At 33.8% G+C, this 16,325-nt stretch overlaps 1 protein-coding gene across 2 annotated transcripts in view; it reads right to left on the reverse strand.

Annotated features, from left to right (window-relative positions):
* Positions 1-15,375, reverse strand: part of LOC124362523 (7-methylguanosine phosphate-specific 5'-nucleotidase-like) — a 42,560-nt gene extending 27,185 nt beyond the window's left edge. Inside the window, exons 1-4 of one of the 2 annotated variants that reach the window (XM_046817105.1) lie at positions 15,029-15,375; positions 10,001-10,124; positions 8,393-8,561; positions 5,519-5,741 (exon numbers count right to left, since the gene is read on the reverse strand). In XM_046817105.1, coding sequence (XP_046673061.1) covers positions 5,519-5,741; positions 8,393-8,561; positions 10,001-10,042 — 434 coding nt within the window. In that variant the 5' untranslated portion in view covers positions 10,043-10,124; positions 15,029-15,375. Of the gene's footprint in view, positions 1-5,518; positions 5,742-8,392; positions 8,562-10,000; positions 10,125-15,028 lie in introns of those variants that run through there. The other variant, XM_046817106.1, reaches the window with a different exon arrangement.
* Between the last annotated feature and the right edge of the window lie 950 nt (positions 15,376-16,325).

Consider the following 16,325-nt stretch of genomic DNA (forward strand, 5'->3'; position numbering starts at 1 on the left):
AATGGACATCCATAAGGTTGCCCAGATTGAAGTGGCACATCGGTTTTTGCTGTGCCCAGTAGTGGGTTCAACTGGTAAGTATAAACCAGCCAGAAGTGATCCCTGCTGGGTAATGATCTTCTTAGTAAAGCAGAGAAGTGGATAACAAGGCTACTATGTTTTTGCGAACGACCTAGTGCTTATGGTGAAAGGAAAAAAACCAGTTGTCTGTAAAGTCGGTTTACTGATGATAGTTCAACGTGACATCATAAGAAAATACTGATGGAATGGTTGCATTTTTCAAAAGAAAATTTTAATTTGATTTGTTTGATAGATATTTTGTATGGATATAGAATTAGTTACTTAATTATTTTTGCAAATTTAATTGTAATTTGTTCTAAAAAAGTAATAATTTTGAATAATTTATTATTCTAAGAATTATAAAAAGAATAAGAGAAGAATAAACTGTGATTAAATTATTGTTCATAAATCTTAAATTTAAAAATTGAAAACATCATTAAAATTTTTGTAACTCTAGCTTTTAATAAACCCGCCTCAATGTGTTTGATATGGGAGAAAATTATTCCCTTTGACGGTTGGCTGGTCTAACCTGTCATTTCAGACATGTTATGATATGTGGAAGAATTAACATATATGTTTTAAATTTTTTGAAATCATAGCTACGCTCGATAATTATTTAGATCAAATAGTAAAGCCATTGATTTTTTACTCATCGTGACATAGTTCTGTTAACTTATTGTTATAGTTTTGTCAATTATAGCATAACCTACAATCGCTGCACTAGCGGACCGATGCTATTTATTTTAATGATGAAAGCACGAATATTCGACAATATATCACTGAACATATATTTAATATCGAAAGAATCATTACCTTTATCTCCGCAATTATCGTTGCTATAAACAATTGACACCACATTCACTTTTCACTGCACTTCATACTTGACAAAAACATGTAAATGTACTATTGTATAGCAGCTGTCCACGTGGACGCATCGCTCACTCAAGTAGGAGAGAGACAGATGTCGAACGCTGCCGAACACGGAGGCCGATTGATGTCGAACACATGCTGCCTTAGTGTGGTAGCCGAAAGTAGAACAAACAACAGCTGCTAAAAGGCTACAGAGTCTTCAAAGGCTAGCTTGCTTAAGCATTACAGGAGCGATGAGCTCCTGCCTAACACTAGCAATTCAAGATTCAAGATTCTAGGAACAAAGGTAATAAATGCTACCTCCTAAGAAGGCCACATGCAGATAATGCAGGTATTTCCTGAGGCTGAAATGCTAACCAATGTGTCAGATGCAATGGTTAAGAAATACTCCTTTGAAAACTGATAATTTGTCTCTTATCGATGGAAGAGAGAAATGGATTAAAAAGGAGACCTACCCTACAAAAGGAGTCCTGAAGTTTTACACAGATGGTTCACGCCTTCACTCTAGGGCAGGATACGGAATATATGGACCAGGAGTTAACATTGCAGTGCCCCTGGGAAAACATGCCACGGTCTTTCAAGCAGAGGTCATGGCAATAGACTCATGTTCCAGAAGACTCATACAAATAAGGACAAAAGGATTAAAATACTTATTACTTTCTGATAGTCAGGCTGCACTAAAGGCACTTGATACTATCAACTGACTCGAAAGCAGTCTGAGAATGTAAGAATGCTCTAGCCGAGCTGGCAACGAATAACAGAGTAACACTCAGTTTGGGTGCCAGGTCATGAGGGCATTCATGCAAATAAAAAAGCATACATCATCGCCAAAAAGGGAGCGGAGTCCATAATGGTGGGGCGTGAGCCAGGTTATGGGATAGACTTTTCCAACAGCAAAGCTCTGGTCAAAGATTGGGAAAAGAGGATAAGAAACATTAATTGGAGTAGAGCCTCAGGATTTTATCTCTCCTTACGTTAAAGGGTGGACAGCTCTCTTGGATCAGAATAAGGAGGATATAAGACTGATACTAGGAATGTTGAAAGGACATGGCCCCCTAAGGAAACCTCTTATGGGGGTGGGCCTTCGCCAGACTGACGAATGTAGACTCTGTGGAGAAGAGGAGGAATCAGCAGAGCATATTTGGTTAGATGATCCTGTCATCCTAGAAACACGGAAAAGATTCCTGGGAGCATATCTCCTCAGCCCCAAGGACATCAGAGAACAGGAGCCCTCAAATCTGATAGGTTTTTACAAAAGCCTCGGACTTTGAGGATAAAATTAAAGTAAGGGAGGCGAAAAAGGTCCTTTTAGGACTAAGCACGAGGACAAACTGTCCTTTCCTGTCAGGAAAAAAAGGAGATATTCCGCAACTTTAGGTCCATTCTGGATGAGCCTTTTGACGCGTGTTTCAACTCCATCACTTCTGCTTGGAATACTGTGATATGTTTTCCTAAGGGCACCAGTCTGGTTCCTGGCCCATACACACAAAACTCTTTGGCCTTGAGCCCAACATGAAGAGTTCAAGATGTTCTTCTGTGATTTAAATGGAAATACTAGTAGGTTCAATTTTTGTTATTAACAACAAGCAATACTTAAAGGAAAATGGCTTACTGAAATAGACTTCTGATGTTTCAATTTCTCAGAAGATCATGGTTGAGCTACACAGAAAATGTCTTCCCTGATTACAGCTTGTTATAGTTTAGCAATCAATCACTGTATTTACACATATTAGACACACTTAAAGACAAAACAAACATTTAACCCTTTTAGTGCCAGACAAAAAATCAAAAGTTGGTCTGAGAAATGCCAGTGATTTTTCACATAATACTACTGAAGGATGCCAGGCCTATTTCAGCCGTTTTGCAGTGTTTTTACTAAAAAAATTGTAAAAATTACAAATATTGAGATATTTTCCTAATGTTTTCATTGTTTTGCAGTAAAATAAATTTCCTTATAAAAAACTATAAAGCAAATTATATTTCTAAATGTAATTAACTTAACAAAATTTTAAAAAGTAGACATTTTACATACAGTTTTTATATTTTTCCAGTTTCACATAAAAAAATAGTACTTTAAAAAAAAAATTATTTCACTGTAACACATACTATCACTTGAAAGAGGAATTAAAACTGAATACACACATAAAAAGTTTTGATTAATATTTCAAAACCAAAAAAAATCATGTCAATTTTTTTTAGAAAGTTACATTTTCACTTTTTTGTGTTATTTACACTATTTAGCTTCTTTATAAAGCTTATAATATTTTCCGGTACTTTTGGGATTATACCGACCACACCAGTATGAAGAACACAAAAATGTAAATTTATAGAAACAAACATGATGGAACAAAAAAACAACTCTGTAATTACAAAATTACAAACTTACAAGCATTTCCAGGTATTATGATCGGTATTGTTGTCGCTGTTATCTTATCTTTCTCGAGAATCCCGATTACGGCAGCCCGCGCGGCATCACATGATCTTGCACGGTACATAATTAATTGCCTTTCCATTACAATTCAATTTATATTTCTGATCAGCCCCTCTAGAATTTGATATTTTACTTGATAGGTACTATCTCGAGTTTTTCTTTGTTTGACATCAGCGCGGGGCAGCCGCCGAAGCCTGCGGGCACTCGCATTTTGGGTGGCGGAATGTGGTCAAGAATAAAAAGAAGTTTTGAGTGTTTTTCAATAAAGAGTTTAGTTTTAGTTTGATAATGATTGTTTTTGTTGAAAATTTTGTATTTGGAGAAATGTAGAGGTAAAACACGGAAGTACAACAAAGCGACGCGACTCTGCAATCACGTTATCTACTTAGAACTAGACCGCTCGACTTTGACCTGAGGATGGGGGAGGGGTTTGCGATAAGACAATTCCTGTTTTTATATTGACGAAATATTGTTTTAAACGCTAATCTAGTAATCAGTAGAAGCAAAATGTCAAATAAACACCATGTCTGGGTGTGGTCGGTATAATCCAAAAGTACCTATTTTCCACTATGAAACCATTAAAAACTGTCTGAAACTACTTTCTACTTAAAAAATAATGTACACTTTGTAAAATATCAACAACAAAATTTACACACTTTTGTACATAGATATTATATAGTTAGGCGGTAACACAAATATGGTGAGGCAAACATAAGGGATGCAATCCTTTTTTTACAGCATTTGCACACAAATGTGGTTTTTTAATTTTATTGAAGTTTTACTTTTTATGTTAGTAAAACATTGTTAGTAAACTATTTATCAACAAACAAACACTGTGGAAGCAGCAACAACAAACAACCAAACCAGAGGTTAGACGTGAACTATCAGCTGACACAAACTTTGTCTGATGCAACAATTACGGCCATTTCTATCATGGCTAAACACCTGACTAACCTTACCATATTACTATTATTATTTTTTTTATGTAGATTGGTTCATTCTGATTGTTTGTATACCAACAAATTTAGAACAAGTTTAAAAAATTATTGCGGTATGACTTTTACTCCGAACGTCCGTATATACGGACGTCGGCATTCTTCGGTAGTTATTCAAACGTCCGTATATACGGACGTTGGCATTTCTCGGTAGTTTTTTTTTAAACGTCCGTATATACGGACGTTGGCACTAAAAGGGTTAAATCACACATGTATGACCATACTTAAAATAATGCCACAGCATGTACAGAGGGAGGTACAAGATGTGTGCAAAAAGTAACGGGAATTTTTGGGAAAAGAATGAGAAATGTTAACAAAGGCCTATGGGAGACTGCTATGAGTAAACAAGAGTTTACAAAATCGTTGAATTTTGAACAAAAACAACAGTGAATGGAAGTTGCTTAAGAATAACTAAGGTCAATGGTGATGCAGAATTACTGAAATATGTTATACCAGGTGACGAAACATGGGTGTATGAAAATGATGTTGAATCTAAGGCTCAATCATCCCAGCGAAGGTATTCTGGATTTCCTAGACCGAGAAAGGTGCAGTAGAGTATGAAGGACACACTCACTGTGTTCTCCGATTGTAATGGCATAGTGCATCATGATTTCTTGCCACAAGGTCAATAAGGAGCTGCAAGTTCAACACCGTTTGCATGAAGCAATCTGACAAAAATAACACCCGAATTTGTGGCAAAACAATCCATGGCTTTTGTACCACGACAATGCACCTGCTCATACTTAATTGCTTGTTCTTGAATTTTTAGCCAAAAACGGTACTGTAACAATGCCCCAGCCTTCATATTCTCCAGACATGGCTCCAGGTGACATTTTTTATTTCCAAAAATAAAGAGAACCTGAAAGGGCTGACGTTTTACAAGCATAGATGACATTAAAAGTGCATCACTGAAAGAGCTAAAGGCTATCCCAGAGATCGAAGAGTTTTCAGAATTAGAAGAAATACTAGCACAAGTGCATAAGAACCAATAGTGACTAATCTGAATGTGACACTATTAATGTAGACAAATAAATATTAAATAAAAAAAGGAAACTCCTATTACTTTTTGAGCATACCTCATATATGCCTGATTTGTGCTGTTTTTTTTTAAAGCAAACCAATCAAAGTGTTGCAGACAGTGTGTGGCAGGCCTTCTGCTAACCTGAATGGTTGTTGGTTGTCTCTAAGATGCTTCTCTACCATATCTAGGTCCCACTGTATTCCCTTCATATCTTCAATTCCACTTGTCCACCATTCTAACATGATTGGAATTTTCTCCTCCATAGTGATATTTGGATCAATTTCTATTGGACGATACTTGGCCAACTTTGTTCTGTTAGATTCTCTGAAGCTCTGAGGGAAAGTCGGAACTGTCTCCAACACTCCTAGACATTAAGAAACCATTTTAACAGCTCATCTTGGTAAATTATCATTACAAAATCTATGCACCACATTATCTTTTTTTAATTCTCAATCTTTCAGGTTGTTCTACAACCCTCCATTTTACTATATAATAAGTTGCCCTATCCTACAATTTAAAATTTATAAGAGAATTTATAAAATCTTTAATAACTGTAAAGTACAAACATAATTATTTAAAAATATATAAGAGAGAAAACTGTTACTCTGAAACTAATGTATTCACAGTCAAGGATCATTAATTTTTTAAACTAGGTAGTTGATTTGAAGTAACAGAATACAAGTAAAAAAATTCAGAATGAAACATCATGATTGAATTGTTTTTTTCTCTTCTCGCACCAGAGGATCTATATATTTTAATTCTATATCTATATATTCTGTACACTGACCCCAAAAAAAGATAGATTCGACAAAAGGTTTCAAAGTATATTCTGAAGATTATAGGACACAATAGAAGTTTGATTATCTGAGTTACACAGTTGGCCAAGACTGTTTGTTTTTTTAAATAAAAATTTAGGAAACTTGTACAAAATTAAAAAATGTTGTTTGTTCTTTAGTGTGAGGGCATGGATCACTGCAGCACTGTGTTGTTTGCATGGTTCTACTAGCTTTTTTAGTTTGAGCAATAACAGTGCGGGATTATAAAAATGTATATTAGTTGCAGCTGGGTAGTAAGCCATGTTTACTTACTACTTAATAACCCACCATGAGATGTTTCCGAAAGAGGACTATGTTCTGTTAGCATTCTAAGTATTAGCCATATATTCTTCTTGCTTAGATCTAGAAGTCTAATGATACAACATTACCAGATGACAAGGATATTGCCAATATAATTAACCATCAACAAATTAAAGAATACTATACAGATTAAATGGTTCCTAAAACTCTTATTCTAATGGATTGATGTTCATTTTGAAAAATATGCTAAATTAAACCATTTATAGTAAAGATAAAAATTCAAACACGCTAGGACAACGTTTGTCTTCTTAGATACTGGCAGCAGTGTATGTATAGTTAGTAAAAATTGTTTTATTAATTACCAATGAATAAAGTATTATTAGCCTTAGTATAGAAATGTTTATTACATATGTTGTCATACTAAAACATTCAATACCTGAGAGCTGAAAACAAAAACATATATTTAAAGATACAAAATTAAAATCTGTTGTGAATAGTTTACTTTAGAGCTGTTCAAGATTAATACAGTAAGAATTTTGGACATGAATTTTATGAAGCTAACTGGGATGTGTGAAACGTGATGTAGTTTGAGGAGGGGCCGTGGCTAGGTAGCCCAAGTGTGGAGGAGAAATACTAAGACCAGTTAGTGCGAGCTACTACTCTGTTATGAAAACATTTAACCCATGGTGGTGCATGAGTCTCCCCTCTTTACTAAACCTTAATGGTGCTTCTTTCTTGATCTTGCTAATGACCTGTAAATCTCATTTTCTTTAAATTATTGTATGCTAATTTCTTTTAGTTATTAGAAATTAAAATTCCGAACAAAAACTAAATTGAATCATCAAATTGTTTTTAATATTTTGATATAACTTAGAGATTAGCTAAAATTGTACAGAAAATATGCTTGGTTCACTTAGCACCAATTCTTTTGCTCAAATTGAATACAGTCATTTAACTTAAATGTGTTCTTGAGTACTGTATCGGTTTTCATTAATACCCAGCCAATCTGCCATATATTTGATACATCTCAATGGGGTCTTTTTGTCAATTTTACCAGCAGCCTCAAATAAGGTCAAAAACGACTAATCAAGTCATCCTGAGGAAATTTACCATCCTTGTCCAGAATGCCTTAGAGAGTGCAATGCACCCTTATTATTATGGCAGTCAAAAAGTAAGTAACTTACTGAAGTTACTTTCTTTTTTTGTGGTTAACTGTAACTACAGCAGCAGCAGCTGCATTTAACTGCTGCACATTACAGTTGTCCTGTACTATATACCGGAGACTGATGCTGACTAATACAAAGATCCTACAGGACTGATTGCAGTATTTGCATGACAACACTATAATAATGATAATGTTGTATGCAACACACTCGTGGTGGCTAGTTGTTAACACTAATAACGGATGCCGTGAACCCGATGTGTTATTGACGCTGAGGTAGTGAGTGGAATACCTGTGATAACTAGTTTCCATGACAAAAGTTTCTTAATATTACAAAACCCGCCCTTAGGGCAACTATATCAAAAATACAATATTAATGCTAATAAAATCATCTTTTTGTCATATTCTACAAGCAGAATTTTCTGTTTTTGTGCTGAAGTTTGGATCTCACGTCTTAACTACTTACGGGAATCATCTATTGGATTCTCTAAGGTACAGTAGTCTGTCCATCCATCCCACATGTCAGTGTTGAGTAGGTAGATTAAAAGTGGTAAGTATTGTGAATACCAACACTCTTTTGCCATATTTTCCTCTCCTGTTGTTATCCTTTTCCCCATACTTCTATTTTGTATTGGTGGAAATGTCAAAAACAAAACAAAAAACAAGAAGCCTTAGCCCATTTATACGCACCTAATGCTTTGTAAATATTAGTGTTACGTATAACTGTTATATATATCACCTGATCATTTAAAAGTGCAAGTTCGCATGATCACTCACCATAACTTGAATGTGTGATGACTCCATTCTCATGATGTTTTGTTAGTGTTCGGTCAAAATCAAACACAACTTGCAACTGTTTGCTGCCACCTTGAATCATGCTGTTTATTTTCTCTATCACTTGCTCAGGGTCTTTCATATGGACATGAGGTCTTAAGAGCCAATCTGCCTACACACAGGTAAATATATAGTAAACATTTTATTAAATGCATTTGAATATAACACAATATGTGAAATTACACTTGGAAAACATTAGAAAGAATAAAATTCTTACAATGCCTTACAGAAGGCATTGTAAATGTATAACTAATTAATTCTAAACAGTTATACAAATAATTTTAATTTAATTCTAATTGTATTATGCCCAAAACCTGTTTTCTAGATTATGCTAGATGTTTGTTATATAAATTGCAGTTTGTAACAATGGCAAGACTGAATTCTGCTCTTTCAATTGCTTAAAAATATGTTAAGCGTATTTGAATTGTTTTCATTACACAATAATAATATAGTAATTGTAAATATTTAGGTTACTGGGGGTATTTTACAGTAGTTTTGATCAATTTGAATTATTTCAACGTTTAGTTTAAATATATTCTCCACTGAACCTAGCAGTATTAGAAAGAACATTATGTTTCTCTTTCTGTATTGTAGTAACTTGGATTAAGAATTTATATATCACATATGATATGCTGGATACTCTTTGGTTTCATTAGATTATTGAAATAGTTGACAATGAACTCACTTGGAAATTATTATTTTACTAGCGTTAGTCATTCATATATTTTGTTTTTATTAAAAGTTTAATGATATCCTTACAAAACATAATTAGTCTGCTTAATTTAAACTTCTTTTACTCAAAGGTACAGGCCAAGCCTTTTCCTTACCTTCTTGTTTTTTGAGACTAAAACATTTACCATTTTGAGTGTTTCTTTTTTTTGTTTTTAATAAGTAACTAGGTATTTAACTTCCAAAGTATGGTGTGTGTGCGTGTATATATACACACACACACACACACGCGTGCGTGCGCACGCGAGAAGATTAGCAGACTTCCTTATTTGATAAAATAACCTATAAATTCATATTTTGGTAAGTTGAATTATGTCTTATAAACATTCCCTACCATTCTGAGAATAAATAGTTTTTTTTTACCAAAATGCAAAAGTAAAAATTTTGTTTCTACATGTACCAAACTTAGAAGAAACAATATTCATACAAACAATCAAATTCAAATATTTGTATTTTACTAGTCACATATTTCATAAGCTTTAAAATGATCATGGCCAGGGCTAAATTGGTTTAGTTCAGAGGTAATCTATTCAACGACAGGGGCTACGTGAAAATGGGTCAATGATTTGATTACCTCTGAACTGAACTGCTTTAGAGGGGGCTTACTAGTAGACTTTTCTACCATCAGGCTACGTGTATTTGTTTACAACAGATTGTGTTGATTTTGAAATCTGCCACTTAAATTATTGCATTCGTAAATTGTATAGAATTCAATTAGTACAATTTACACTAATATACTTTAATAATAGTATAGTAACACACGTACCAACATATTTAATATTAATACAATTTTTAAACATAACTGTATAAGAATTTACCTACTTCATTAATACTCTTCAAAAGTTTAGTTGAGCCTTCTGCCATTGTAGGTCCCGTAATTAATCTTTACCAATGATTTGGGAGAGGGTCAAATGTTGTAGAATCACTATTTTAAGGCACCCCTTGACTGGAAAATAAAACATGTTTATACAAGGTAAAAAATGCATAACTGTTATCCTTACCAATATATTTAAATTAAATGTGAATATAAATATAAATATGTGAAATAAATACATAAAAAAAATCATGTCCATAATTTGCAGCACTAAACTAAGTTTAAAAGTGATTTAATACAGTTTCTTAAATAAGTATATATAAGTACTTGTTCTGTTTTAAGCTATTCCACCTCTCTATCATCCCCTTTCGACTTGGGCTACTATCAGTGGAGGCAGATTTTGACCTGTTGTTGACTTTCTATTTGTTTTGTTTTATGGTTTACCAATCTATAAGAATTAGCACTGGTGTCTGTATTATAATTACAATTTATAAACCCCTTATGAAATGTTAAGCCATGTTAGTCTTGAAAAGTTCATGTTAAAAATACATTGGCTTTCCAATGACATTCCATGTGAATTTTCAGGATTTTTCAATTTCATTCCCCTTCCTCTATTAGGATACTACCACCATCGCCACTGTATTATGAACAATGTGCCATGGTGAATGGTACCATAACAGCTCAAGAATATATAAGCTGAAGTTTAGTGTGAATTTTATAAAAATTACCAACCTCTTGCCATTTTTCAGGCTTTAATACACACAAATTTTCAATTATTTATGCTGCCAAAAAATTAACCAGTACAGATTTCAGTGTTTATTAAGACCTTCACAACAGTAACAATATTGATAAGTTGTGATTCTTAAAATTTTACCACTTCCATACCCATCACCAATAAATGGGTATTTACAAAATAATTCACTGACAAAGTTTAAATTTAGCCTCATAACTTGCACAATACAAGCTGAAATACCATCCATACAACCCATACAAGCTGAAATACCATCCATCACTCCAAGGTTTTTCCTCAGGTTTTAAAGTAGACCAATCTCTAACGTTTTGTGCTCTCCATAAACTAAGCAGTGAAGATTACAGAGTTCATTAAGGCCTTTCCAAAAATAATCCACATCCTAAGATTTTTAAAACTTTTATTTCTACCTCCAAACCTTGAACACTATTTATCTCATCACCCATGAATGTTGGGTATTGTTAAACCAACTTTAAGTCTGTTGCAGTGAAACAACCTTGAATTTAACCCCATAACAATGTTTGACTTTAAACACTCATCTTTAAAAATAAGGTTATTATTGATCAAAATGCGGGTAGGGTACGATAAGCGGACCCGGTTTTTTATATTGAAATTGACAACCGATATTAGATATTACTTAATCATAACCATCGATATAATCAATCGATACTGATTCATTATTTTGAACAATTAACTTAAATAATCTATATCAACAGCTGTAAACACTTTCAAATAATACATGTAAAGTAATATTTCAATTTTAGATAAGTAACATTTTTTATTATTAAAAATGGCAGTCAGTTTTAGAAAACTACACAACATTGCTTTGGAAGATAAGACATATGGGTATTTATTTACAATACCGTGACCATGGAAAATGCACTTTTTTTCATGGGTTGGGCATTTATAGCCTAGTATTATGATATTACTAGATATCACAGGTGCATATAAACTGGGGGGAAAGAATATTATTGTATTATATTGATGCCTTTCGGGCATTATTGCGTTAAGGAGCAGGGGCATCACGTGATCTGGGATTCGACTTTTGCAAGCTCGAGTTAATTTTTTTTCTAAAAGAGCAAGCAGTGCGCAGCGGGCAGGCATCGTTGACAGGATTAACGTACTAGTCTGCATCATTTCAGTAACTTATCACTTACCTTAATGAACATCCAACACAAAGGTGTGCCATTACCAATACTGAACTAGGTGGTTAAGAATAGACACGGAGGAACAAAATAGTTCAAAATGGCGTCCCTTCTTTATTTGAGAGAGCCGCGGAGTAATACCAAACTGTCAAATATGGATAGTGTTGCCAGAGGTACTGTCAAAAACAGAGTTTTCAGACAATTCAAAAAAATCGTAACTCCTTTGATTTTCGTTGCCGACGAATTTTTGTTTTCACTATTGTTTTCAGGAAAAATTGTAGTTTTCAGGAAAAAAAAATGAACATACCTTTCCATGGTCACGATATTGTAAATTGATACCGACATGTGTTTTGTGGCTTCAACATGTTGGACTTGTACTGACCATTATGTGAAATTTGTGGGAAGGAAACAACTGTAACTGTGAGAGGAGCAAATATGGTCGTCTTCAGTTTTCCTAACTTTGGTTATAATAATTTGTTCGATCACTGTAAATATTAAATTCATATTTTAATTTAAAACATATGATTGCTATTGAGGACTATATATACTTTTATATACGGATTTGAGATGCGTATATTAGGTATCGATGATTACAATCTTCGATATAAATAACCGGGTCCGCTTATCGTACCGTACCCCAAAATGCTTTCTAACTTTTGGAAAATTTACACTTTTTCAAGTATTTAAACAACAAAGTACAAAAAAGCTTGAGATATATTTTCTGGATAATCAATAATATAGAAAAAGAACTAAAAAACATTTGGATGTGTATTAGACATATTTTTAAAATGAGACATTGCAAAGTCTGACTGAAAATACGACGGTAACACTGTTTGAACTATAAGCTCAGGTTAACCCTTTGAACCTAGAACTCCAAGTATTGACCTACTATTATTCAGTCAAACCAATCAGCTGTTAAGTGTAATTGGTTGATATATGAGACAATCAATATTCACCAATTTAAATTTGGTATATGTATCAAATTGGTATCTGACTTATTTTTAGCTAGTAACCGATTACCAATACCATTGTTTTTCAGCTTTTATTGTTTGCATCATATGAGCAGCCTAAACAGCAGTTTGAGTACTATGGTAGTTATTTGGAGGCCCTATCTACTACTTGTCATTACACGATACAAGTAGGTTTAGATTACACTATCATAAATATGTTGTTAGTTGTACCAAAGTTAAAGTTAATCTAAAAGAGTGCTCATGTGACCTAAACTTGAATTGGGTACAATCACGAGAGATACGAGGTTATAATTTCTTTTTTCGCTAGAAAAGCCCACACTTATGGCCAGGAGCGTGATCATGGTGGAAAAGTTGCACAATCTGGGCTGTAATCTGAGGTTGGGAAAAAATAGATCAGAAATTCCCCTGGCCATCAGTGCAAGATTTGGTGGTGCCTTTGGTGCCATCCTGCACTTCCGGTGGAAAAAGAAAATCATCGGTATCAATTTACAATAACGTGACCATGGAAAGGTATGTTCATTTTTTTTCCTGAAAACTACAATTTTTCCTGAAAACAATAGTGAAGAAAAAATTCGTCGGCAACGAAAATCAAAGGAGTAACGATTTTTTGAAATCCTCTGAAAACTCTGTTTTTGACAGTACATCTGGCAATTTTACTGAAATCTAGTCCGTTAATCCTTTCAACGATGCCTGCCCGCTGCGCAGTGCTGCGCACTGCTTGCTCTTTTAGAAAAAAAATTAACTCGAGCTTCCAAAAGTCGAATCCCAGATCACGTGATGCCCCTGATCCTTAACCCTCCAAGTGTTGTTCGACAAAATTTTGTCGGTTATTTTCCATCCTTAACGCAATAATGCCCGAAAGGCATCAATATAATACAATAATATACTTTCCCCCCAGTTTATATGCACCTGTGATAATAATACTTGGCTATAAATGCCCAACCCATGAAAAAAAGTCCATTTTTCATGGTCACGGTATTGTAAATAAATACCAAATCATCCCCTGAGAAAGAATCTAAATTCAAACTCACATCACAAGAGCGCTTGTAAATGTTATCTTTGACTTTTTCTAGTTAACTTTTGTATACATGTATTTTCCTACTTACACAGCCTAGTAACAATAGTTGATAGGGACATAGTGGCGTCCAGATAATACCAAAGTACCTAAAAACATTATTAAATAAAAATGTGTGTGTGTATATAGATATAAAGCCCACAACTTGTACATTATTCCCTGAAGTTATTTGATTGTATTGCATAGTACCGTTTTTAGTTCAATATGAGTTTAAAACGAATTTTCCTTGTGTATAAAATGTGGCGGCCATTGTCCTCTAGCTGAGGACACACTGTTGTTTTATTGTCTAAATATGCTGGACCGGCTTCATAACTTTCCCGGAGAACTCCTCATTTAATATTCTAGAAGTTTTATTTCTTTGTTTTAAATGTTATTACTTTTAGTCTTGTGTTGGACAGTAGCCCACTTTTCTAACGTCAAATCACATTGAACGAGCTTTAGGTACAGCGGAAACGAGCACTCACATGATCTGAGCTCGACTTTCAGTACTATCTCAAGGATGAAACTTTTTTTGCTCAAGGCATTTCTGTATTAATTTCAGTTATGATTTAGGCTTTCCTTCCTTTTACATCTATTGTACTAGCCTACTCTCTGTTAAATTAACACTGAACAGTTTACATGTGAACCACTAATATGTATCATGTATACATTTATTTTTTTGTTTTAAGTTTAAATTAAGTAGTCAACAGATTATACTTTATTGTAGCATATATGAACTTTGTTTAGGTTCTCATGGTGCAACTACAAAATATCTTTAAAAAAATATACTATACTGGTATGCAAAACTTTTCCCAAACATAAACACTTTTTAAACACACTTTTAAAATTCTGAATTTTAGAGTCGTTTTAGGCTAAGTATCATATTCCTCACTTAATGAAGAAAAACCAAAACAAATAATCTTAGTGATCTGCTGAATGGTTATTGTGGAACACCTTTCCAGAATCCTTGCAAATTGACACAAAAAGGGCACTTTACTCATTTGACTTTGGAAAATAAACACAGCAAAGGATTAGGTTAAATGACAATCGTTTCGCTGCAATTTCCAGAATATATTAATTATAATTTAACAAAATCTTCGAACATAATGTAGACTTACCTCAAACTAGCTGGCAATAGGCACCAAACAACACCAGGCGGAAGTTAAACTGCACGGCACTAAGACAAAAGTACGCTATGTTTATCTTCTGCACTAGGTAGGGATACAAGGGAGGGAAATTATTTGAATATGTTTGTAATAGGCATTAAAAGTAACAGATGTCCTGAATAACCAATGTGTCATTTTGTGTAATATTAATATTTTGGAGTAAAGTGCGATTCCTGAATACAGTAAATTATGATTAAATAGGGATTTTTCTTTTGGCTTTTACATTACAACTATATTCCGTTTCTTATCGTCCAGATAAACACTGACTGACTCTGACTGTCTACTGTACTGTCTGTGTCTAGTGTGTCTACTTTTTTTTCTTCTAGTTTAGCTTCTTAAAGCAGGCTTCGTATAACATGCAGCCTCGTTGTTCAATATTCTATAAAATTTTCCCTATTTTGTTAGTGGAATCAGGGGAAACAAATATGATTGTGTACTGTTAAATTAAAGAGGATTGGGATTGTAAAATAATGGAAGAATGCGAATAGGATCAAGGTAAGGATTACTGTCTTCATGTTGGCCAGGGACCCGTCAGGCCAACTTCCTAACCCGAAAAGGTATGGGCCACGGATTTATTTTGTTAACACTCTCAAGAAAGGTAACATTAATGTTGATAGAATGGAAGAAATAGTTTGTTTTTGTTTATAAGTCTTTCTTAATCGTAAAGAGAAAAGTGAGAAGTTCTTTATACAATGTTAAATCTGTTGTCTGCAAAATGTCTCTTATATCATAATCTCTGTTCCTGAACTTACCTGCAATTTCTTTAAAACACTGACATCTAGCATATTCATAATTCGGGCACTGTAAAAAAATGTGATTTATACTTTCATTCACACCTAATGTGCAATTAAGACATAGAGGTGTGAAAAATGGTTCGATCATGATTAGCATGCTGTTTATCTTTGCATGTCCCACTCTCATCCGTGAGATCATCATAATTTCTTTTCGTTTTAAATTAGAAATCTGAAACCAAGGAATTGTTGATACCTTATCTACGATTTGCTTATACCACTGAGCTTTGGGAGTTGATTGAAAAACATCCTGAAACTCTTTGAGTCCCTTTCTTTTTTGGGCTATTTTAAAATCTTCTAGAGGAATATTTATATCCTTGAGGTTTTAACTTCGACTTTTTTTATCAAGTTTGTCACTATGACCGGCTAGATAAATAAAAACATGTAGCCGCGTAGTCCTTTTTATCGTCCTTGCCTTTCAAATATTTAAACTCATATTGAACTAAAAACGGTATGCA

This window comes from Homalodisca vitripennis, chromosome 5 (assembly GCF_021130785.1).
Source record: "Homalodisca vitripennis isolate AUS2020 chromosome 5, UT_GWSS_2.1, whole genome shotgun sequence".
In the NCBI taxonomy this organism is placed as follows: Eukaryota; Metazoa; Arthropoda; class Insecta; order Hemiptera; family Cicadellidae; genus Homalodisca; species Homalodisca vitripennis.